The sequence below is a fragment of the Sapajus apella genome, unplaced genomic scaffold (assembly GCF_009761245.1).
Source record: "Sapajus apella isolate SASKATOON/1434 unplaced genomic scaffold, GSC_monkey_1.0 scaffold85, whole genome shotgun sequence".
Taxonomy (NCBI): Eukaryota; Metazoa; Chordata; class Mammalia; order Primates; family Cebidae; genus Sapajus; species Sapajus apella.
Genome location: NW_022437025.1, coordinates 1,840,407 through 1,863,787, shown reverse-complemented (window position 1 = coordinate 1,863,787; position 23,381 = coordinate 1,840,407). Strand labels below are relative to the sequence as shown.

Genomic DNA, 23,381 nt, shown 5'->3' with positions numbered 1-23,381 from the left:
GTCAACATGTCATGTTCTAGAAGTGCCTGGAGCCCCTCCAGGAATCACTGTACGTGTGTCCACCTGTGGTTCTCGGGTACCTGCGGTGCCGGAGTTGACAGTCCGAAGCCTCCTCAGGATGCCTGCCTCAGGCATTCCTGTTCTGAATATGCTGCAGGGCACCTGCAGGGGCCGAGGGGAGTTGGGCTCGGAGACTCCAGGGGACTCAAAAACAGCCAAAGCTCCCACCACCTAAACCTAACCGAGGAGGGTATGGGGCCGGGCAGCTGCCAGGGCGCCCCTAACTGTGGTTCTTACTGCGCAGTGGGTGAGTGCGAAGCGTCTGCCATGCTGCCACTAGAGTGCCAGTACTTGAACAAAAACGCCCTGACGACCCTCGCAGGACCCCTCACCCCCCCGGTGAAGCATTTTCAGTTAAAGCGGAAACCCAAGAGTGCCACGCTGCGGGCGGAGCTGCTGCAGAAGTGTGAGTGTGCGCCGCCGCCCTCGGGCGCTGTCATGTAGTTTCCAGTGATAGGTTTCTTTGGGTTCTGAGGTTCCAAGGCTGCCCCTTCAAGAAGATAGCGTTCTGGGCCAGGTGTGTGGTGGCTCACACCTGTAATCCCAGCACTTGGGGAGGCTGGGGCAGGTGGGTCATTTGAGCCCAGGAGTCGGAGACCCCTGGTGAACATAGAGAATCCCATCTCTACACAAAATACCAAAAAATTAGCCAGGCATGGCGGTGCATGCCTGTGCTTTCAGCTACTCAGGAGGCTGAGGTAGGCGGATCTCCTGAGCCCATGAGGTTGAGGCTGCAGTGAGCTGCACCACTACACCCAGCCTGGGAGAGAGTGAGACCCTATCTCAAAAAAAAGATAAATTTCTGCATAAAGTTTTTTGTTAGAAGTTTATTTATTGCTATATTAAACTTTGTGTTCTGAAAACATGCTTTAAAAACCAGAATTTAGGCCAGGGGTGGTAGCTCACTCCTGTAATCCCAGCACTTTGGGAGGCCGAGGTGGGCAGATCACCTGAGGTTAGGAGTTCGAGAGCAGCCTGGCCCAACATACTGAAACCTGTTCTACTACAAATACAAAAATTAGCCAGGTGTGGCATGCCTGTAATCCCAGCTGCTTGGGAGGCTGGGGCAGGAGAATTGCTTGAACCCAGGAGGCGGAGGTTGCAGTGAGCTGAGATCACACCATTGCACTCCAGCCTGGGTAACAAGAACAAAACTCCGTCAAAAAAACAAAAACAAAAACAAAAAAAAAACTTCAGAATTTCAGTTAAAGCATCTCTAATCCCTGTTACCAAATGAACTCTGTGCAGCTGTCATGCTGTCAGGAGTGTGGCAGGCGGGAATGGCTGGAGGGCACCGTCCTTACCTCATGAGCTGCCTTCTCGAGTTGCCAGTGATCTCTGTTTGACTTGGAAGCCATTTAATCATTTCATTTAATGTTTTCCCAGATCTTATCTAGCACAACAGAGATTTCAGTAAAATCCTTTTCTTTTGAGTGGTGATGGAATTAATATTTATAATGTACATCAACACCCCGCTTTCAGAGAATCCAAAGAAAAGGCTGACAGCAGCTGCGTGTTACCCTTGGCTGGAATGGGTGGCAGCCGGGGCCCAACGTGTCCTGGAGGCTCTGTGCAGCCCCAGGCCCCCTGGGCAGCCTGTGAAGGACTCTGCTGGCCCCTTGGGCCACACCCCACAGTAGAACTTACCCCCTTGGAGGCTGCTGTGGGCAATCAGTGTCCCCTGACCCTTCAGCCTCACTGAGCCAAGTCAGGAAAATCTGTTTGTTTCTTCCTCATATTTCTGTGTCTAGACCATGCCTGCTGACCCTCAGCGAGAACAGCACTCCCACTGGGCTGTGGGTAGGCCCCAGTCGGCTGAGGGTGCCCATGAGGCCCCTCAACTGCTCCTCTGCCACCTCCCCCTGCCCTGGGGTCCTGGGAGGTGCACATAGCCACCCAGCTGCTGGAAGTTGCTCACCCGAGGGAGTTTCTGACTCATAATGTGTGAGCTGGCGTCAGGCTCTGCTCAGATGGCTGCCCATAAACCCATAAACACAGCGTTCACGACTCAGGCCACTGGGCGAATCCGCTTTACGGCACTTCATTTACGAGGGCCGAGGGCTCATGCTCTGAGGATCCCCGACACATGCGACCTCCTCCTTACAGCCACGGAGACCGCCCAGCAGCTGAAGCGGAGCGCTGGGGTGCCCTTCCACGCCAAGGGCCGGGGACTGCTGCGGAAGATGGACACCACCAGTAAGGCCCCCGGTGCAGCGAGCCTGGCTTTTGGGGTGGAGCTAAGGGCTTGCCCTGGAGATGCCGCTCTGTGTTAGGGAAGTTGTGCTTGGCCTTGGGAGCATGTGGGAATCAGAGGCGCTGGGGCCATTTCACCAGCTTTTCCCCTTGGGGAGCTCCCTGGGAGGGTACGTGGGCGCTGAGACAGAAAGGCCGGGTTCTGAGGATGGCGCTGTCCCCTGTTCTTTGGCTGATGGTAGCAGCAGCAGCGGCTCCTGGGCTTCCTAGCTGCTCTTGGGTTCCGAGTGTCCCTGGGTGGCTCTGCAGGGAGGGTGTGGCCCTGCAGGGAGGGTGTGGCCATGCTCAGCCGGGGCTGCACCTGCTGCACGCCTCCATCTGCCCTTCCTGATTTGTGCTCGGGGCTGGGTGTGAGCTTAAGCAGAATGGACCCTGGCGACTGGAAGACGGGGTGCCCCTGGGAACCATGGCAGGGCACAGGCACCCCGGAGGTGCTGGATAGTGACCTGGGGGCCAGAGGGTAGAACAGGTGCTGTCCTGTGCTGAGTGAACTCACAGATGGGTGGGGCAGCCATGCAGGCACCTCCAAGCAGCACTCGGGCCAGCCTGGCTTGGTGTACTGGGGTTCCTGTAATCCCAGTGTCCACGTGGCACCTGGTGGAAGGCTTCTTGGGTCTACTGACTGTTGTCCCGGCTCATGTCCCTGCCCACTGCAGCAGAGGCTCCACCTTGCTCTACTCTGCCTGCCTGGAGCAGACCCCTGTCTTTCCACCCCAGCCAGGCACCTCAGGGCCAGGGCCGCACCTGCTCTCCCAGGGAGGGTGGGCCGATGTTGGGCAGGGTGTCCAGCCTGGCCCAGTATGCTAATGGCACAGTCCCCCCCACACACCCCTCTTTCCCAGCCTGGCACCATGAGAGCCATGCACACATACCCTGGAGGGGTGCATGTGGGTGCTGGGGGGCAAGGGCATGGACTTGGGGAGGGCTGCCCTCGGGCCCAGGCACCTGGCTTCTTGCCCCTGCCTGTGGAGGTGCAAGGAGGTGGAGCTCAGCCCCCGCAGTGCTGGTGAGAGCCTCCACCTGGTGAGGTCCCATGGCTGGGCCGAGGTGACACCCAGCGATTCGTTTTAGTGTCTTGGCAAGTGTGAGGTCGTGGCTCCAGGTGCCCCCCAGCTCCCTGAGGTCCGGGATCCTGGGGGTCCCGCCTGCTGCTTGTCGAGGTTTTGGCCTTCCCCTAGAAGAGGCTGGGACATTCTGGGCTCAGAGGGGCAGGGGAGGCTTGGCGGTCACTGCTGCTGGCCCTGACAGATGCCCTTGTCCTCCAGCCCCACTCAAAGGCATCCCAAAGCAGGCGCCCTTCAGAAGCCCCACGGCGCCCAGCGTCTTCAGCCCCACAGGGAACCGGACCCCCATCCCGCCTTCCAGGACGCTGCTGCGGAAAGAGCGGGGCGTGAAGGTAGGCCTGTCCCGCAGCTCCTGTGGCGCCCCGAGGCCCGTGGCACGCTGGCGCTTGCAGTGTCACTAAGGTGGGCTGTACTTATCTTGGCAGCTGCTGGACATCTCTGAGCTGGATATGGTTGGCGCTGGCCGAGAGGCGAAGCGGAGAAGGAAGACTCTCGGTGGGTGCCAGGGGCCTGCTCAGAGGTGGCAGTGGGGGTCCCTGTGGGCCTGCCCAGACGGGGTGGGGCATGTCTGTTCTTGGCAGGCAGGGCTGTGCCCCTCGAGGTTCCTCTTCCGTGGGTGGGTGCTGCTTTTCTCGTGGCTCCTTGGCGTCCTGTCCTGGGGAGCTGTTGGCTTCCCTGCTGCTGCCCCGAGCTGAGCCTGCAGACGCGCCCGTGCGCTGGCGAGGATGCCTGTTCTGTCCACAGATGCGGAGGTGGTGGAGAAGCCGGCCAAGGAGGAGACGGTCGTGGAGAACGCCACTCCGGACTACGCGGCCGGCCTGGTGTCCACGCAGGTAGGGCTCAGGGCTGCACCCCTTGTTCTGATTGTGGCCAGTCTCGTGTGTGTGTGTGTGTGTGTGTATGTATGTGTATGTATGTGTGCGGTATGCATGTGTGTGTATGTATATAAGAAGCAGTGCAGGTGGTGCCCTGATGTGGGCATCAGACTCGGGCTTGGCACGGGCACCTGCCCCATGCCTGCTGGAGGGGCTACGGGGTGGGGGGTCCCTCACCCCTGCGGTCAATGTCCCGTCAGGTAGGGCTGGTGGTACCTGCCTTGCAAGTGGCCATGAATGGGCGCTGGCCGGGCCTGTGGGAGTGCTAGGTGGGACCTGTCAGAGGCCTCAGTGCGCTGGAGACCAGGCCCTGCCTGTGGGTGGGAGGAGGCAGTGGGTCATCTGAGGCCAGGGCCTGGAGGAAGCCACACCACGGGGTCACTTCTGGGTAATAAGCTCCTTCCTGTCGCGTAGCTGCATGTTCTGGGTTTCTGAATATGAACATCTTCCTTTTATCAATGCTTTTGTGGTAAGAAAAAGCATTGTTCTTTCCTTCAGTCCTCAGAAATGGGCGGTTTGGGTTCCCCAACCCCTCCCCTCTCCTATCCAGGAGCTGCTCAGTCCCAGACTCTACTGGGGCGCCAGGGGTCCCATTGCCCAGCCCAGGGAGCTCGGGAATGGCCCCCACCATCCTGCTCTAGCTTAGGGGGCCACAGCCTGTGGGCCGTGAGGGAGCACATGCTGGAAGCAGGGCCTCTTCTGGGAGGGACCCTAAACTGTCTTCCAGAAACTTGGGTCCCTGAACAATGAACCTGCACTGCCCTCCACAAGCTACCTGCCCTCCACGCCCAGTGTGGTTCCTGCCTCCTCCTACACCCCCAGCTCTGAGACGCCCCCAGGTGAGTCTGCTGGCCCCAGCCTGGAACCAGCCAAGCTGCCACCAGGACATGGCCCTGTCCCCCGGGCGCTGCTAGGACTGCAGTTCTCACTGCCGCATCTCTGTTGTCCCCCTTCTGCCACGGCCAGTGCTAGGGGCAGGTGCCCTGCTAGTCAGCTCAAGTTCCAAGACCTAAACCAGCTGTTTTGCCCCTCTGCCTGTCCTGGGCACAGACAGGCAGCTGCCACAGGGGATATGGCAGGAAGGGGATTGGGCTCGCAAGGAGTCTTCTGCCAGGTGAGCCAGCTCTTGTTGCTGGGTAGGCGGGGAGGAGAGCTAAGGGCTATCCCCTCCCAGATGGAAGGCACTGCCAGGCTCACGGCACCCCAGGCCAGGCGCTGGGCCTGAGGGGCTTGGGGACACAGCCTTCCTCTCCCCGTCAGTGCCTGCGGTATGGGGGCCCCGCCACAGGCCAGCAGCTGGCCGGAGTCCACACATCTTACCTGCGGGTCTGGGAAGACCTGAGACTGCTGGCCTTACTCCTCCAGCTGCGGCCACAGGGAGTTCTCGTTAGAGGTAGCAGGACAGAGAAGGGGAGCTGAGCCTGTCACCTCCAGGAGCACTAGGGTTTGGGGACAGGGCGGGGTCCAGCTCCCTCACCAGATCCTGGTCTGCCTGCAGCCCCATCTTCCCGGGAAGCCAGCCGCCCACCAGAGGAACCCAGTGCCCCGAGCCCCACGCTGCCGGCACAGTTCAAGCAGCGGGCACCCATGTACAACAGTGGCCTGAGCCCTGCCACACCCACGCCTGCAGCGCCCACCTCGCCTCTGACACCCACCACGCCCCCGGCTGTTGCCCCTACCACTCAGACACCCCCGGTGGCCATGGTGGCCCCACAGAGCCAGCCTCCTGCCCAACAACAGCCTAAGAAGAACCTGTCCCTCACGGTAGGTATGCCCTGGCAGGGCCCACAGGCCACCAGGTAGGTGGTACAGCCTTGGCCACCTGCCCTGGGATGGAGGTGCCATAGTGCCTGCAGAGGGGGAGGCAGGAGGTGGTCCTGGCAGAGCCCCGTCACCCACACCCCTCTGCCCGCTGTAGCGAGAGCAGATGTTCGCCGCCCAGGAGATGTTCAAGACAGCCAACAAAGTCACGCGGCCCGAGAAGGCCCTCATCCTGGGCTTCATGGCCGGTTCCCGAGGTGTGTGGATGCAGCAGGGGCTGGGGTGCACCGGGCGGGGTCGGGGGTGGGCGCTTTGGCCCCAGACACCCACCCAGCAGTCCCTGCCCTCTGCAGAGAACCCGTGCCAGGAGCAAGGGGACGTGATCCAGATCAAGCTGAGCGAGCACACGGAGGACCTGCCCAAGGCGGACGGCCAGGGCAGCACCACCATGCTGGTGGACACGGTGTTCGAGATGAACTATGCCACGGGCCAGTGGACACGCTTCAAGAAGTACAAGCCCATGACCAACGTGTCCTAGGCCACCTGCCTCACAGCAGGCCCTCAGTTGGGGGCTCCGAGGGACGATGGCTTTGCCGGCATAAAGTACCCGGACGGCGGACACCTGGCACACGAGGTCCCCCCAGCTGCCCTGGCCACCGCCCTGCTGCTGACCCAGCCTGTTTCAGTTCTGGATGCATTTCTCTGGGGTGTTTTGGGCTTATTTTTAAAATTTTAATATGAGTTCCTTTTTGTGTGATTTAAGACACTTTTTGGACTCAGCGTTACATTTTTGAATGTAGTAAGTTAACCAAAAGTTACAACTTCCTAATTTTAGTGACAGCTCTGTTAGACTCTTACTTTTAACAATCTTTTCTTAAAGAAATTCCACTGACAGCGAGTAAGGACCTTCCCTCGCTGGGGCAGTGCCCTCCCGCCCCCAAGGTTGAGGGGACCAAGGTGGCATCGGTGATGCTGGGGGTGGGCAGGAACACCCAACCACACCAGAGTGTGGGAGACGGTGGGCCTCATCCCCTGCCAGTGCCTGCCGGGGAGTTTTGTATTCATCTTTTGTACAGTTGTGGACATTTACGACAGTCTTTGGGTACTTATTTTCATTGTAAAATTATCTGAACAATTAAAGTTTAGCTTTTCTAAAGAAAGCCACCATAGCTGTGTTTCGGGCTAGCTTGTCCTCCCTGCACTGGGGACCCAGTCCCTCCGTAAGCGGCCATCAGGACGGGGTGGTCCAGGGCTGGGAGCTCCCTAGTACACCCTGGCTCACAGGGAGGGGGGAACAGGTAGGATCAGCCCTCGGGGTACTCCCTGGACCTGGCTGCGGGCCTGGGGACCGCCTGGCTCAGGGCTGAGGGACAGCAGCGGTTCTTTCTCCCCAGACCGTTTCACCTTTAATGGGAATTTGGGAAGCAAATTATCCAAAGTCAGTTACCCCTGCTACTTCCAGTATTTGTTCTACTTCCAAAGGTGGCACTGCCTCTCCCCAGCAGGTCAAAAGCAAAACGGCACGGTCAGGACAGGGAGCCCCACCCTCAGAGGCATCAGTGCCATCAGCGCCTTACCATGCTGAGCAACTGGAAAAAAACACAATCCCATATAAAATAAGAAAAAAGCCTTTAAAATGTTTTTAATACAAAAATACTCATACACTATTTTCCAAACACAGCTTTCCACTTTAAATGCTATTTTCCCCAACTGGCAAGTCTCAAGTCTCTAGTTGAGTATATCCCCCCCCAAAAGTGAATTTCAAGTTTTTAAGTCTAACTATCAAACCTGGTGACAGCACCCAGTATTCCTAAAAGGAATCCGACCTTATATTGTATGAAGTTTAGACACCAATCGGCACATTTAAGTTTGCATTTAATTTCTGACGGCATTTTGCACCTCAGCAGAGTGCGGCGCTGCCGCAATACCCACGGACAGCATTTTATCGACCCACTAACAACAGCCAACTACACTCACAGGATCAAGATATTTGGCAACTGACAGTCATTTGTATTAACTTTAATTATAAAACAGGTAGTTCTGGAAGGTGGGCACTGCACACGTTGGGGTTTAATGTCAAGACAAACACTGAAGGGGACCCAGACGGCCGCAGGCGGGTGTCACCGGGAAGGCCGGCTTGAGGACCGACAGCTGGGTCCTCACTTGAGGTGCCTGAGGAGTTTCCCCACAGGTGACATTCTAAGCTGCCCAATCAGACACATCCCCTGTGAGGACACGCGGGTGGATCTGGGTTTAGGTGCAGATCCTGGTTGGTTTCAGATGCCAAGGAATCCTGAGGGGTGGGGGCAGTTTTTGTGTTTTGCCTCACATGAATGACAGAAGTGAAGTTCAGGAAGTCACCTCGTCCTCAGAACACAGCTGCGCACGCAGGGCCGAGCGCCAGGCACATCCACGGTCACAGCAGGGGGCCTGGTGAGCCCCAGGGAGAGGAGCCCTGCAGGCTCGGGCCACTACCCCAAAGTCTGGTTTCGCCGAGTTGCCACCTGGTATTCTAGGGACATTCAAAGTTAGTGTTATTTGTTCATTAGTTTAACAGTTTTTGGACAGAGGGAGGAACCATATTTAAAATTTTTGCAGTATTTCCTTAAGAAAGATCACAATTTGGAAGTATTAACAAAGTGACTAAAAGTCATAAGATTTTACTTCTGTCAAACACAAAAATAAGTTAATACCTGTGCCCGAAAGTGCACTGCAAAGCCAGTTCTGATGTTTTCACACAAGTGTGATTAGTTCCTTCGCTGCTGGAAAGGATCTTTTGGGCAAGTGATGACGGGGCCCTGAGGCCTCAGACTCCAAAGGCCAGGACCACGCACGTGTGGTGACACTGCCCAGCCTCTCCCTGCAACAGCCTTCCAAGTGAGGGCATAAGGAGCATACATGTATGAGCTGATCCAGTATTTTCTTAGGACAGTTTGAGAGACGCTAGCGTGAACTGGAAAGCACTCCCACCCGTCTTAACCGGTGAGTGCACCTCAGAGGCCACGGCCACGCATATGCAAGTCAGTGGCCGCACGGCTCATTTCCTCTGGGTCCTCTGTGTAGTTAACTTTGCTGGGGGCCATGATTGGAGAAGGGACAGCCACCAGCTAGTGAAACTTCCAGTGAGTGCTCAGGGAGGCGTGGGAGCTGCAGAGGGCCACCCCACACTTGCAGGTCAGAAAACCACAGAACAGCCGGTTTCAGGTACAAAGACACTGCAGGTTGACAAGGTGTAAAAGATGACACAGAAAATGAACAGGAGGCCCCAGCAGAAGTTTTCAAGAGGAGTTTTGTAAACTTTTCTGCAACATGCACGTGTCCTCCTTAGGTTATTTTAAGAAGAAAAGGCCATAAAAAAGCACCTGCTGCTGCTGAATGTTCTCTCCCTCCCACCCCCACCGGAAAGCAACAGCCTCTCAGGGCACGCGGGCAAAAGCACACACGGTGCCCCTTCCCAGGGTACTCCAGACTTCCCAGGGCTGAGGATCCCTCAAAAAAGAACCAAGTCTTACAACATAGGAAGTACTCAGATATGTCTCACTTTGTAGGGCTGGACCTTTTGAAATCTCACAGGGAGAGGGTGTCAGACCAGGCCTCGACCAGTGCCCAGACATGCAAGGCACACACACCCACCAGGCCAGCCTCCACCCCCACGACCACACTACTTAGTGTGCACCCTGGCAAAGGGCGACCACCATCAGCAGAGTCTGCGTCTTCCATCAGCAGACCCACGGAGTGCTGAGATGGAAGCCACTCTGGGCCTCTCCTTAGACCCACGTGCTGTGGTCCCTGGGGCTTGGGCCTGCAGCACCCTCTGGGGCTCCCTAAGTTGTCATTTCCTGTGCTGTGAGCAGACTGCGGTCTTGGGCCCTGCAGAGGTCACTCCTTTTGCCATGGAACTCAGGGTCGCATCAGTAAACACACATTTCAGTCGGTGGTGATTTGTGAAATAGGTTTAGCAAAAATATATTGAGAATAAAAATCAGAAACTGGTAAAGAAAAGCCAAATGAAAAAATATACAAACTTCTCCCCCAAATGTAGATAAGAACCTAGCGAGTTCAGAAGACAGGCCCAGGGGCAAAGGGGCCCGGCCTGGCCAGCCCTCGAAAGTGCTCCGCGTGAACCACACGGTGAAAGTGGACGTGTTATCGGCATTTCGCTTAAATCCGTGAGGAGAAGACGGGAGGAAATTTGACACCACCATTGCTGCCACCACCTGCAGGGCCAGCTTCTCACTAGGATGGAAAAGAAGCATTCTGAGGAATAATTCACATTAGTACAAAAAAATGATACAGCCATTTCCAAAGAGCAGAGTAACGGTCACAATGGCGGTTTCGAGGAATCCAGGGTCGGTCCTCACACGGGCCTCACCTGGCCTCTCCTGAGTGGCAACAGCGCTGAAAGCAGACGCAGAGCAACGCGAAGCCGAGTTCCTACCGACCCTCGGGAAAAGCCTACGCTACACATTTCAGAGGAGATTAAAACATTTCATATGCCAATTAACTTCAAACTAAAAAAAGAGAGCGGGAGGGAACCTTGACATTCTGAGAAATTCAAGTGTGGCGGTAACGCTGAGGAGTGAGGCTGTTTGTCCAGGAACGCTGAGCTGGGCTCAGACGGTCATCAGTGCAGACGCAGCAGATGCTGCCGAGGATGGCTCAGTGGTGGGGAGGCGCTCCCTCCCGAGGAGGCCTGTACGTCTGTCCTGGAGGCTCGAGCTGGGTCCTCTGGGCCAGTTCATGCTCGCCCTCTGCCGCAGGCAGGGCCGGCCGCCCTGCACCGCCCCTGGATCTGGCCAAGCTGCTGCCTGGCGCTATTTGCCCTCTGTGACTCTCCGCCAGCCCCTCCGCCGCCGCCTCTTCCCCTTCGGCTTCCCTGGCTCTGGTGGGGGCTTCTCAGTCTTAGTGCTTCTGACCGATGCTGCCCCCAAGTCATGCTCACAGCAGTAGGACCGCCCATCCGGGGTGCAGCTGAAGGCTGTCCCATCCTGGTGCTCCTTACAGAACGAATTGGGACAGAGGTGGCAAAATGAAGTCGAAGGTTTGCCACACACGTCACAATGATGCCAAGGACATTCCCACTTCCCTGCAACAAAACACAAATATGAGACAGAAGTGACGGAATCATGACTTCATCATTCTCATGGTTGAATATAACTGAAAACTGTCAGGTCAAATGAACACAAATTAAAACAGCTCTGGGTCCAGCCAACAGCCCGGGCGGGCTCCCTGGTGGGGCCTGTTGACTCCACGGTACCTGCCAGCTTCTCTCTGTTTCAGCTAGTGAGAGAAGAGCTGCACCCAGTGCAGGCGTGTCCCCCAGCCCTGCGTGGACAGGCAGGAGCCACTTTGCTCACTCCATGCCTGGCTCTGACTGGCCCCGATCCACCCTCTCCCAAGGGACTGATTTTCAACTTGGGTCTTCTTTCTGTCATGGATCTGTAAAGGCTCTGTCAGGTTAGGGTTCACCCTATCACACCCACTGCAAATACTTTTCTCTATTGTGTGTCATCTTTGCCGTACAAAAATGTATTTGACACAAACATCTGGATTCTTTTCTTTTTGAGATGGAGTCTAGCTCTGTCGCCCAGGCTGGAGAGCAGTAGCATGATCTTGGCTCACTGCAGCCTCCGCCTCCGAGGTTCAAGCGCTTCTCCTGTCTCAGACTTCCATGTAGCTAGGATTACAGGGACGCGCTACCACGCCAGGCTGATTTTTGTATGTTTAGTAGAGACAGAGTTTCACCGTGTTGGCCAAGCTGCTCTCAAACTCCTGACCTCAAATGATCTACCCACCTTGGCCTCCCAAAATGCTGGGATTACAGGTGTGAGCCACCGCACCCGGCCTCTTTTGGGGAGCCACCGTGCCTGGCCTGGATTTTCTTTTTATAGTTTTTTTTTTTTTTTGAGATGGAGTCTTGCTCTGTCGCCCAGGCTGGAGTGCAGTGGCGCTATCTTGGCTCACTGCAAACTCCGTGTCCCCAGTTCCAGCAATTCTCCTGCCTCACCCTCCCAAGAAGCTGGGATTACAGGTGCACGCCACCACACCAGGCTAATTTTTGTATTTTTAGTAGAGATGGGGTTTCACCATGTTGGCCAGGCTGGCCTTGAACATCTGACTTCAGGTGATCTGCCCGCCTCAGCCTCCCAAAGTGCTGGGATTACAGGTGTGAGCCACCCCGCCCAGCCTCTTTTAGGTTTATTGTTCTGGATAAGGGCTTTTCAATTTTTCTTCTGCGATTACAGTCATAAGCCCCATGGTGACACCTGGGTCAGCAACACACTGCAAGACTGTAACAGAGACGGGTGCATCCTTAGGGTGTGAGCCGTGATGTTTGTGCGGCACCAGTCATCGCACAACCCGTTTCTCAGACTGTCTTGTCACCAAGTGGAATGAGATGCTACTGTTTTCCCATTGACACCTGTCTTCTCTGAAAAGCGTGCTGCTGGGAGGTGGGGCCCACTCCACTTTCCCTCAAACAGAGCCAAATCTGCAGCTCCTTCATCAACCAGCAGATCCTTCTGGCACACAGTGCCATCTCTGGGGACAGCCCGCCCTAAGCATCCCAGACGGGGACTCTGGGCCCCACCATCCCCAGTGTGGTGCACCCAGGGCAGGCCCTCTTGGGCTGCCAGGGAGATGCAGGTGCCAGGCTGCTGCAGTGGCCCTTCTCCTGGGAGGGGCTTTGTTCCCAGGGCTGCCTCCTTCCTGGCTGCCCTGCCCCACAGCATGGATGAGGGCCCCAATTCTGCAGGTGGGCCTCGGGCTGCCTGAACCCCTCCTGGAGATTCTGGGGGCTCCCTCACCACCACACATCTCCTCTGCTCGATGCAGAGATCTAGAATGTGTGGCTGGTGAAACAAAGAAAGGCTCTGCCACCCCCAATCAGGGCCTCCACCATACGAGTGACTGATGCACCAGCACCCAGATGAGGCCTGGGCAGCAGGAAGAGCAGCAAGAGCCGCCATCAGGGGCCCAGCACACAGGTATAGCCCCGAGCCGCCACGAGGCTGCACACCCACCGAAGGGCCGCTTGCCTAGGCCCAGGCAGGACAGGTGGTAGGCCTTGGTGCAGAACTTGCGGTCACACAGCACCAGCTGCCCGCCATCACCACAGCGGAAGCACTCATCCTCCGACTGCCTCTTCCCTTCCCCTTTGGCTCGGCGCCGCCTGGTTTTCTTCTTGGCCTTTTTGCCTTTTTCCTCTGAAGAAAGGGTCGTCGAGGTCTAGAGTCAAGAATGAAGCACAGGTCACTGGAAAGACTTACACGGGCTGAAGCAAACAGGGCAGAAGAGCGGCTCACGATCCAGGAGCTTCAGAGGTCTCTGCAGGTGCCCTAACACTAAGCAGCGGGGAGAGGGTGACCGGCTCGCGCTCCCCAGACATCCTTAGACTCACTCGACCAAGCGTGAAAAAGCCAAACAAAGAATATGACTAGAGTGAGCTTTGTCAGAAGCCTGCAATGACGGACCTCAGCAGACACACAGCCCCGGGATCTGCTGATGGGACCCCTGGGGCCAAGGAGGCCACCACAGGCAGAACAGCTCCCACGCCTGCCACCCGGGCTCTCCTCATTAGGAAACTCCACAGGAACATGGGTACAGGCGGGCAGCAGTGGCCTGAGAGCATTGGCAATGCGGCTGAGGACAGACACCAGCTTAGGGCCCAGGGAGGGCACCACCACCAGGCTTTCAGGCCCAGATTCTATGCAGCACAGAGCAGGAGTGCTAGAGTGCACCCCAAATCTGTCCTTCCTGGAACCTTGGCAGGTGACTGTATTTGGAAATAGGGTCATTGGCAATGTGATCTGTTTAGACAGGGTCAACATGGCAGCAAGCAGGCCCTGGGTCAACAGGACCGGTGCCCTGAGAAGAAGGGCACCTTAGCAGACGCGTTCGCAGGAGAAGGTGAGGCGGGGCTGCCACAAGCCAAGGAGCAGCAAGGGCTACGGCCGCCACCAGGAGCAGGACACATGCCTGGGAAGGAGCCTCTGGAGGGCGCACAGCCTGCCTGCACCCTGATTTCAGACTTCTGGCCCCCAGAACTGCGAGACAGTGTGCTCCTGTTGGTTAAGCAACCCGTCAGTGGCGCACTGCTCTGGGAGCCCCAGGAAACACTTCCAGTGAGGAGCTCTTAACAGTTGGCCTTTGCTGAGAGGCACTGCCATGCCCGCCCACAGCAGGGGCCTCCTCCCACCTGTCCCAGCAATAAGCCAGCTGGAGGAAGCGCCTATCTCCAGAGGTGTGACATGTGTGAAATGGCAGCACAGAGCCTGGAGGAGGGACGGCGTGACAGCCTGACCTTTGGTCTGTCCCCGAGGAATCCACTGCAATTGGAGGCTCCACACCGGCAGACTGTTTTTTCATTGCCCAAACAATCGAGGTTGTAGTTAAAAGTCAGCTCTGTCCCTGAGAAGAAAAGATACACACCACATTGGAAACAACCACCTTTCTCTTCAAAGCTAAGAGCATGTATTAGTTCAACAAAAATACGCTATGATTCTCCTGTCTGTACTGGCTCAATCCCTGGCCTTTCCATTTTGCTTGGTAAAGGAGATTCAGATTAAAAGTGGACTTCCACGTCAGCACCCACCTCCTCCAGAGCCTTTCCAGTCCAGCCCCACGCAGCTCACGGTGATGGCCACTTTGCCCCCACAGCCAGAAGCCCCACACAAGGTGCCCAGAACTTGTACCTGCTGGAATGTCACAGACGGCAAACAGGCCCACACGAGTGTCCCCGTTCACTGTCCACTTGAGGGTCTCACAGTTGGGCTGGCAGCTGTGATTCATAAATCGAGAGTAGTTTCCTTTGGGGCCAGCGTCAATTATACGGTCCTGTAAGGTCAAGCGATATATGAGGTCAAGTGTTATCACTCACGTGTTATTTTTAAAGGGAATTTTCACCATCATAAGGCACACTGAACAAGTTGTGTTCCTTGTCGTACTGAAAACCGTGGTGTCCCATGTCCACTCAGACAGGACACCCCCAAACCAGTCCTGTTTCTCTTGCTCACAGAGGACAGGTCGGGACCACATGGAGAGGACCGAGCCTTCGTGAGCGCCAGGGAGGACAGGACCGGGAGCCAGAGCTCCCAGCATCCTCCATGACGGCAAACACAGGAACTAAAGGTCAACGCCAACAGCCTAGCCTAGTGGCACTCAGGGACAAGACCAAGACTCACCCTGGCTGGGTGCGGTAGCTCACATCTGTAATCCTCGCACTTTGGGAGGCGGAGATGGGCAGATCACCTGAGGTCAAGAGTTAGAGACCAGAATGGCCGACATGGTGAAACCCCATCTCTACTAAAAAATACAAAAAAAATGAGCTGGGCTTGCTGTTGGGCACCTGTAATCCCAGCTACTCGGGAGGCTGAGGCAGGAGAATTGCTTGAACCCGGGAGGCAGAGGTTACGGTGAGCCAAGATTGTGCCATTGCACTCCAGCCTGGGCAACAAGAGCAAAACTCTATCTCAAAAAAAGAGACTCACCTGGCTGGGTGCGGCGGCTCACTCCTGTAATCCCAGCACTTTGGGAGGCCGAGGCGGGAGGATCACCAGGTCAGATTAAGACCAGTCTGGCCAATATGGTGAAACCCCATCTCTACTAAAAATACAAAAATTAGCTAGGCGTGGTGGCACGCACCTGTATTCCCAGCTACTCGGGAGGCGGAGGCAGAGAAATCCCTTGAATTCGGGAGGTGGAGGTTGCATTGAGCTGAGATTACGCCACTGCACTCCAGCCTGGCAACAGAGCGAGACTCTGTTTAAAAAACAAAACAAAACGCCTCACCCAACTGAAAAACCAGCAAAGAATGCAAAGAAACAATTCACAAGGAGTAAATCCAGACAGACAAGCCTACAGGAAGACACTCGGATTCTCAAGCAGGTGGAGAAATGCAGATCAGAGTGACAGTGAGCTCTGACTCTGCACCCATGACGCTGACGTCACACTGGCTGAGATCAGGGGGTGGCTGCAGGCCTAGCAGGGAGGCTTTGAAGAGCACAGTCTGAGAAGAGCCAGGAAAATCACAAATGCAAGCACAGTGTGGCCGAGAACTAACCCAGTGAAATCCAGGTGCCTGGAAGCCAAAGGCAGGAACTGGCGAGAACATCACCACTCAGCAGCAGCGGGAGGCAAACAGCCCCGGCCTCTACCCTAGGAGTCGCCGGCTGCACCACACAACCGCGTGGGGGGCAATCAAAAGCCCACATAAAGCATACAGTCACATGTTCATGCAAAACCACGAGTGTGAACGGGGATAAATATGGACATGCGGACGTCCATAAGCTGTCTCATTGTCCCAGGAAGCAGCTTAGAGTCACTATTCACACACCTGCCCAGGCACTCAGCCCTGGTGCCATCTCCCAGGGTACCCCTGAGACTACTGGGCCCCTGTCCCTTCTACATACCCACCCAGGCCATCCCTTTAAAACGAGAAATGGTACCAGAATGTGGTTCTCTGCAAGGTGCTTTTCACAATAATAAAATGCACTAATCAAGCCAGAGTGCCACCCTTCAACACCTGCACAACACCCCTTAACACAAAGCCCTCTGCCGGTGCTTTGTCATGGTGCACTGAGCCCAGGTACGATGTGCATGTTGGCACGCACACCCACACTTCTGCAGGACACTGGGGACCAGGATGGCACGGGGCACACACGTGGGACACGCTGCCAATGCCAACAGGACTGCCCCAGCCTCTGATACCTGGCATCGCCATGTCTAACCGACACTGCTCCCATTGCCAGCAGGGCCTAATGCCACCTCTGATCGGGTGAGTTCGCCTCTGTGGGTGGCCCGCCATAACTTGGCCCTGTTTTATGTATCTTCTTAACTGATTTGCAGATGTCTCCTAGATATTCCGAACACAGGCCCCTGCCCTGTGTAACGATGTGTCAAAACCTTCCTGTAGCTTCCCAGCTCCCACTGGACTCTTCCTGCACGGTGCCTTTTCTCACAAAGCTGCCTCTGCTTTATGCAACCATTCTATCCTTTGCTTCATCCATTTTCGGTTTGCTGAGTAGTTGCATGCAGCTTTCCCCACCACACAGATTATAAAATCCATGTTCCCACTCTCCTAGCTGTTCAATCCATCTGGAACTGACCTTCGTAAGCGCCGTGACCTTCACTGGTGGCTTCATCAGTGCATGCCACGTGGGCTGCCCGGCCCTGGCCTTGGCCCCACTCCCCTGGGCCATCCACCTGGGCTTGGGCCCCTCTAGTGTCACAGGAACGCCACAGTGGGCACTGTCACGCCCAGGACACACCCACCCTTCCCACAGTAAGGCTTCGAGATAAAGCACTGGCTAGACTTGCAGAGTTTTCCTTCTACGTGGACTTTGAAATTGCCTGTCCAGGTATATTTAAATGTTTTTGCTATTTTTATCACGCTTACAACGAGCTTGCACTGAGTAAGATTTCCACCCTCACAGCCTCTCCCTTCCTGCCACCACTCGTCCATGTCACCTCTCGTGTCCTGCAATGACACTGCCAAGCTTACCACAGAAGGCTGCTCTGGTCACGCACACATGTCAACGCACTTTGCGCCTCTGCATACGAGAGCAGGGAAAACCTGTGCGCTGGCCTCTGTTGTCACTACAGTTCACGAGGCCATCACCAAACCCAGTGTCTCATTCTCCGGGAGACACCGTTTGCCTCTTGCTGCTCTGCTGTTTCTGGCCTGCCTGCATCACCCAGCACCTGCAGCCTTGGGAGGGACAGAAGCAGCATGAGTCCCGTCTTGTTTCTAAACCGGCCACGAGTGTGTGGCCCACTGAGCATCAGCTGATGTCCTTTAGCAAGCTAAGCACAGTTGTCGTCCTGGTTTCCTGGGAAGTTTTCATCAGGAATACGTTTGAATTTTCTCAAATGATTTTCTGGTGTTCATGAAAATGACCCCGGATTTGTTTTCCTCCTTTACTTACTGATGGGGCTGTTAAGCCCTCCTTATGCTCCTGGGGGAAATGCTACTTGGTCACAAGGGGCTGCTCTCTATGCTCTTTAGGTGCACCCTGCCGGCTGGTGTACGCCCTCAGGGGTCCCAGGCCCCCTCCTCCCACATTCACACACAGGTCCACGGCCTGGCTTGGACCTCATGCCGCAGTATGTGTCTTTGAAAAATACATGGCGGTCAGGCACCATGGCTCGTGCCTATAATCTCAGCACTTTGCGAGGCTGAGGCAGGTGGTCTGTATGAGGTTCGGAGATCAAGACCATCCTGACCAACATGATGAAACCCTGTCTCTACTAAAAATACAAAAATTAGCCAAGCGTGGTGGCATATGCCTATAAGCCCAGCTACTCGGAAGGCTGAGGCAGGAGAATCACTTGAACCTGGGAGGTAGAGGTTGCAGTGAGCTAAGATAGCACCACCGCACTCCAGCCTGGCAACAAAGCGAAACTCTGTCTCGATCAATCAATCAATATGGCACTGTTGTGGTATGTAAAAAGCGATTTACTTATTATTTCTTTTGAGACAGAGTCTCACTCAGTCGCCCAGGCTGGAGTGCAATGGCGCGATCTCGGCTCACTGCAACCTCGCCTCCTCGGGGTTCAGGCGATTCTCCCGCCTCAGCCTCCCGAGTAGCTGGGACTCCAGGCACACGCCACCAAGCACAGCTAATTTTTTGTATTTTTAGTAGACAGGGTTTCACCATGTTAGCCAGGATGTTCTCAAACTCCTGACCTTGTGATCCACCCACTTCAGCCTCCCTAAATACTGGGATTACAGGGGTGAGCCACTATACCTGGCCGGTTTACTTGGTATTTCTATTCTTTCTGTTTTCTCATTTCTAAGTCTCTGCTTGGTCTTTAAACGCTTCCTCTAGTTTATTCTGTCCTCCTTTTAGACAGTGCTGAGTTCACGCTGATGATCTGTCCAGGATCTCTGCCTTCAGCTACGAGGCGAACTCACCGCCAGCTGTGTTCATTGGCCTTTCTCCTGTGCCCTACAGGCCGGTGGGAAGGCCCTAAATTTAGGGTGCCTCTCACCCCCAGTGGTGGCTCTGGTGTCAAAAAAGCCTTCTTCTATATCACTGCAAGTGATGGGGCCTGAATTCTACCTTGTCTGAGAACAACTCCTCTCTTCAACTTTACCTTGACATGCCTTTGCCCACAAATTTTTTTAAATTAAGACAGGGTCGCCCTATGTTGCTCAGGCTTGTCTCAAACTGCTGAGCTCAAGCAATCTGCCCAACTCAGCCTCCCTAAAGTGCTGAGATTATTGGCGTGAGCCACTGCGCCTGGCCTGCCCAGAATTTTATTTATTTATTTTTTGAGACGGAGTTTCACTCGCTACCCAGGCTGGAGTGCAATGGCGCGATCTCGGCTCACCGCATCCTCTGCCTCCTGGGTTCAGGCAATTCTCCTGCCTCAGCCTCCTGAGTAGCTGGGATTACAGGCACGCGCCACCATGCCCAGCTAATTTTTTGTATTTTTAGTAGAGACGGGGTTTCACCATGTTGACCAGGATGGTCTCGATCTCTTGACCTCGTGATCCACCCGCCTCGGCCTCCCAAAGTGCTGGGATTACAGGCGTGAGCCACTGCGCCCGGCCCCAGAATTTTATTTTTAACCTTCCAGAATTTCTTTGTTCCGTGCATGCCACAGAGGATTCGGTTTTATGACCCAATCTGGAAGTCTTTTAAGAAGCCAGTTAGCTGTTTTCCTCCTTCCAGGTGTGCTGGGCACAGTTAGAACATCTCCATCTGTCTGGTTTGTTTCCATGGGCCTTCAGCCTTTCACTGAGGCTCAGGGACTGCTTGATTTCCTGCTGTTGGGGACTGTCCTCTCCCACTGACAGCCCTTTATGTGACTCCTCAGCCTGCATGCCCGTGTGCAATGTCCTGGACACCCTTGTCCCTGCTTGTGCACACTGAAATCAGCCTAGACCCCCTCCCCTCAGATGCCTGTAGAACCCAGCTCTCGTCGGTAGCATGATCTTCATGCTCACCTTTGCTCCTGAACGCACCTCGGCTTCCACTCCCACCTGGATCAGTGGCTCTGGCTTGCTGGTGTTGGGGATGAACTTACCCTCCTTTCTCCCCACTCCTCCCACTGCCCTTTCTGGTGGGGGCAACATTCTGAGTGTGTCACTCCTCCCACTGCCTATCCTTTTGCTAGAGCTTCACCTGACTTCTGCTGACAGGTTGGAGCTCATCCCTTAGCAGCTGACTCAGGAAGGACGTGTTCCTTTAATTCTCTATGTTCCAACCTGCATCTCTATAGCCGTGACAACCAGAGAACCACATGGCTGAACAGACACCCCTGTCCTGGGCACTGGGTTCTGCTGTGAAGCACTTCCAGTTGGCCCTGTATCTCCCCTTAGAAGCAATTCAGGGTTTTTTTGGCCTGGTTATCTACAGGATTCTTGGTTGCGTCCAGTAATCCTATTTATGACGTCGCCCAATCGGACTCAGCCCCCGAACCATCCTCTCGCCTGCCTGAATGCACAATGCCTCTCCTCAGCAGGCCTCTGCCCAAGGCCTCTCTCTCACCCTTCTCTGTTCTTTCCTTCCTTCCTCCTCTCTCCCAGGTTCTTTCAACTGCACTCTGCTTGCTCCCCACATCCACCCTCGTGCCATTCTTGTGCTTCCAACTCTCATGTGTTCCTAGGTTTAGGCTTGCTTAGAAAATAATTTTCTCTTTTCCTTTTTCTATGAGTTCCCACTTTAGCTCTCCTTTCTGCCTGGCTATCTCTAATCCTCCTATTTAAAACATTTGTGATGCATATTAGGGTATAACTTTTATCTGCTTGGTGATGGGAGTTTTTCTAAGTGGCTTTCCTCCATCTACATGGAAGTTCTGCTGTTTTTGGTCAGTTTTGTTTGTTTGTTTTAGCAACAGAAACTGTTGCCCAGGCTGGAGCACAATGGTACATAACCTTGTCCCAGGCCGGCCTTAAACTCCAGACTGGGCTCAAGCTGTCCTCCCAAAGTGCTGGGATCATAGGCACACGCCATTGTGCCTGGCTGGGGTTTTCTTACATAACCTTTTCATCATTCTCTGAACAAGCTGGATTTCTTGCAGCAGGTACTGGCTGGGTCCCAGGTTTGTCTCACTGCTGTCAGCTTGATGGAGGTCTCTGTGGGCCCTCAGAGCCTCGGGTCCCTTGCTCTCTGCCTTCCAGAATGTTGCCTTCATTTTGGAAGGTGATCTTTTCAAAGATGTGTCATCTCTTCTTCCCAGGAACTCCCCACTCCTTCTCTTCTCACTGCTCCCTTTAAACTCTCAGCTCTGCTGGAGCAGGGCCCAAGTGCTTGCTCGGGCTGCCAGGCCACACTCCCCACCTCTGCACTCCCTCTGCTCAGGTGACACTGCAGGTCTCCAGTACTTTCCTGTTTGTTGGACTTTAGTGAATGTGTCTGTTTGTCCCACAGTTTCAGTGAAGATGTACTTTGTGTACATTTTTTGCTCTGGAAGTGAGCAGCCGCCATCTGCTACCAGAATCCTATGTATAGATTTGTTTGACTGTGAATCACATTCTCTTAGTCTTTTCTTTGAACATTACTTTTAGGATCTTTCCAAACTGTCAGATGTGCATCTATCTAGCTCTTCCTCTCCATGTGTCTCCTGTATCTCCTCCACCCCAACAACTACAAACATTAAGGGCTCCTCCTTTGCCCTGGTGTGCAAGGCCTGTGGGAGCCTGTCCTTGCTGTTACTATGAACCTTAGTCTTAACTTACACATTTAAGCCACTTATATATATTGTGATTATTGACATTTTGATTTTTTTAATCTGTGCTTTCTAATTACTATTATTTCTCCTTCCCCCATCTTCCTCCCTTATCTTTTATTGAACTGACTTTTCTTCATTCCCCTTTTTATCCTTTAATGGTGTGGAAGTTACACCTTCCACTTCTATTCATTTAGCAATTTCCCATGTAGATGTCACATGTATACTTGACAAAGACTAAAGTTAATAAATCTCTTCCCTCCACCCTCACACAACAAGCAGCTCACCCTGGCTTCACCACACTCCTGATGCTCCCTGTGACCATCAGTATTCAATGCCTCCTCCTTTCCATCTTCCTTCTTCCTGCCAAGCAGTCATCATCATCCATCATAACTTGACACAACCTGACTTATTGAGACATATCCACATACCCACAAACTTGTCTATTCACCGTTACTTCTTGGATCTCACATTTAACTTCTGACATTCAGTGTTCTTCCTTAAATATCTTATTATTTCTTTCAACTAAATTATGTTGATAGTCAGCTGTCTTCATCTTTGTCTGAAGTCACAGATAAGCAGGGCAATGAATGCAAGGCCTAGGGTTATTTTCCCTGGTGTGTAATTCTTTTAATATGCTGCCAATTTGGTTTGCTAGTCTAGATGCTACACTTGAACCTGGCCCAATTTCTCTCCCAGATAGTATCAAAGAACTGAAATTTTCCTGATAATGAGACACCAGACTGACCACCTGCTGCCTGCTGACCAACTCTTATTCCTTATCCTTCCCTAATTCCTGTTTTCCCACACATGGTTACAATGAAATGTCAGACCTCTCATCCAACCACCTGCTGCCTGTTGACCAACTCCTATATAACCACTTTAGTTGGCTGGGAAGATGGATTTGAGACTGGTCTCCTGTCTGATGTCACCCACATTAAACCTTTCTTCTCTGGCAATATTGGTTGTCTCAGTGACTGGCTTTCTCTGCGGCGAGCAAGCAGACCTAGGCTGAAACTTTGGTGTCTGGCAACACTCTTATGATGGGGCTATGTCCCTAAACACAGTTAAGTTGGAAATATCTTAAGTCACAAATGCATTTAATACGCCTAATCTACCCAACATCCTAGCTAGCCTGCCTACATTAAATGTGCTCAGAACCATTACACTGGCTTACAGTTGAGGGAAATCATCTAACACAAACCCTATTTTATAATAAAATTTGAATGTCCCATGTAATTTACTGAACCCTATACTGGAAGTGAAAAACAGAATGGTTGTATGGGTACAGTTTCCACTGAATGGGTATCATTCTCACACTGTTGTAAAGTCAAAAAATTGTAAGTCAACCCACCCTAAGTCAGGTGGTATTTTGTTGATTTTTGCATCTATGTTCGTAAGGGATATTGGTCTATAGTTTTTCTTATAGCATCCTTGTCCAGCTTTGGTAGCAGGGTGATGCTGGCCTCACGAAATGAGTTTGGAAATCTTCCCTTCTCTTTTTTTTGAAAAAGTTTGAGAAGGATTGTTACTAGTTCTTTTGTAAGTCTTTGGAAGAATTCATCAGTGAAGCCATCAGATCCAGGGCTTTTCTTTGCCAGGAGATTTTTTTTTTTTTTCTTGAGACAGAGTCTCACTTTGTCATCCAGACTGGAGTGTAGTGGCACCATCTCAGCTCACTGTAACCTCCACC

The 23,381-nt window shown here is 53.9% G+C and overlaps 2 protein-coding genes, 1 long non-coding RNA gene and 1 other non-coding gene across 10 annotated transcripts in view; 1 reads left to right on the top strand and 3 right to left on the bottom strand.

Annotated features, from left to right (window-relative positions):
- NELFA (negative elongation factor complex member A) overlaps window positions 1–7,178 on the top strand; it is a 34,077-nt gene extending 26,899 nt beyond the window's left edge. For both annotated transcript variants that reach the window (XM_032253946.1, XM_032253947.1), the window contains exons 3-11: window positions 305–466; window positions 2,167–2,256; window positions 3,579–3,709; window positions 3,803–3,872; window positions 4,122–4,210; window positions 4,980–5,091; window positions 5,751–6,016; window positions 6,171–6,270; window positions 6,367–7,178. In XM_032253946.1, the coding sequence (XP_032109837.1) occupies window positions 305–466; window positions 2,167–2,256; window positions 3,579–3,709; window positions 3,803–3,872; window positions 4,122–4,210; window positions 4,980–5,091; window positions 5,751–6,016; window positions 6,171–6,270; window positions 6,367–6,551 (1,205 nt within the window). In that variant the 3' untranslated portion in view covers window positions 6,552–7,178. The remainder of the gene's footprint in view (window positions 1–304; window positions 467–2,166; window positions 2,257–3,578; window positions 3,710–3,802; window positions 3,873–4,121; window positions 4,211–4,979; window positions 5,092–5,750; window positions 6,017–6,170; window positions 6,271–6,366) is intronic.
- On the bottom strand, window positions 6,787–9,015 carry LOC116533985. Its single transcript, XR_004261541.1, has 2 exons — window positions 7,461–9,015; window positions 6,787–7,417 (listed from the first exon to the last, which is right to left on the bottom strand). It is a non-coding gene; the product is annotated as an uncharacterized LOC116533985 (long non-coding RNA).
- A 936-nt stretch (window positions 9,016–9,951) lies between these two features.
- Window positions 9,952–23,381, bottom strand: part of NSD2 (nuclear receptor binding SET domain protein 2) — a 100,043-nt gene continuing 86,613 nt past the window's right edge. For all 6 annotated transcript variants that reach the window (XM_032253938.1, XM_032253939.1, XM_032253942.1 and 3 more), the window contains 4 exons: window positions 14,707–14,848; window positions 14,316–14,422; window positions 13,036–13,240; window positions 9,952–11,099 (listed from right to left, as the gene is read on the bottom strand). In XM_032253938.1, the coding sequence (XP_032109829.1) occupies window positions 10,828–11,099; window positions 13,036–13,240; window positions 14,316–14,422; window positions 14,707–14,848 (726 nt within the window). In that variant the 3' untranslated portion in view covers window positions 9,952–10,827. The remainder of the gene's footprint in view (window positions 11,100–13,035; window positions 13,241–14,315; window positions 14,423–14,706; window positions 14,849–23,381) is intronic.
- On the bottom strand, window positions 14,951–15,075 carry LOC116534093. The gene has a single exon (XR_004261586.1).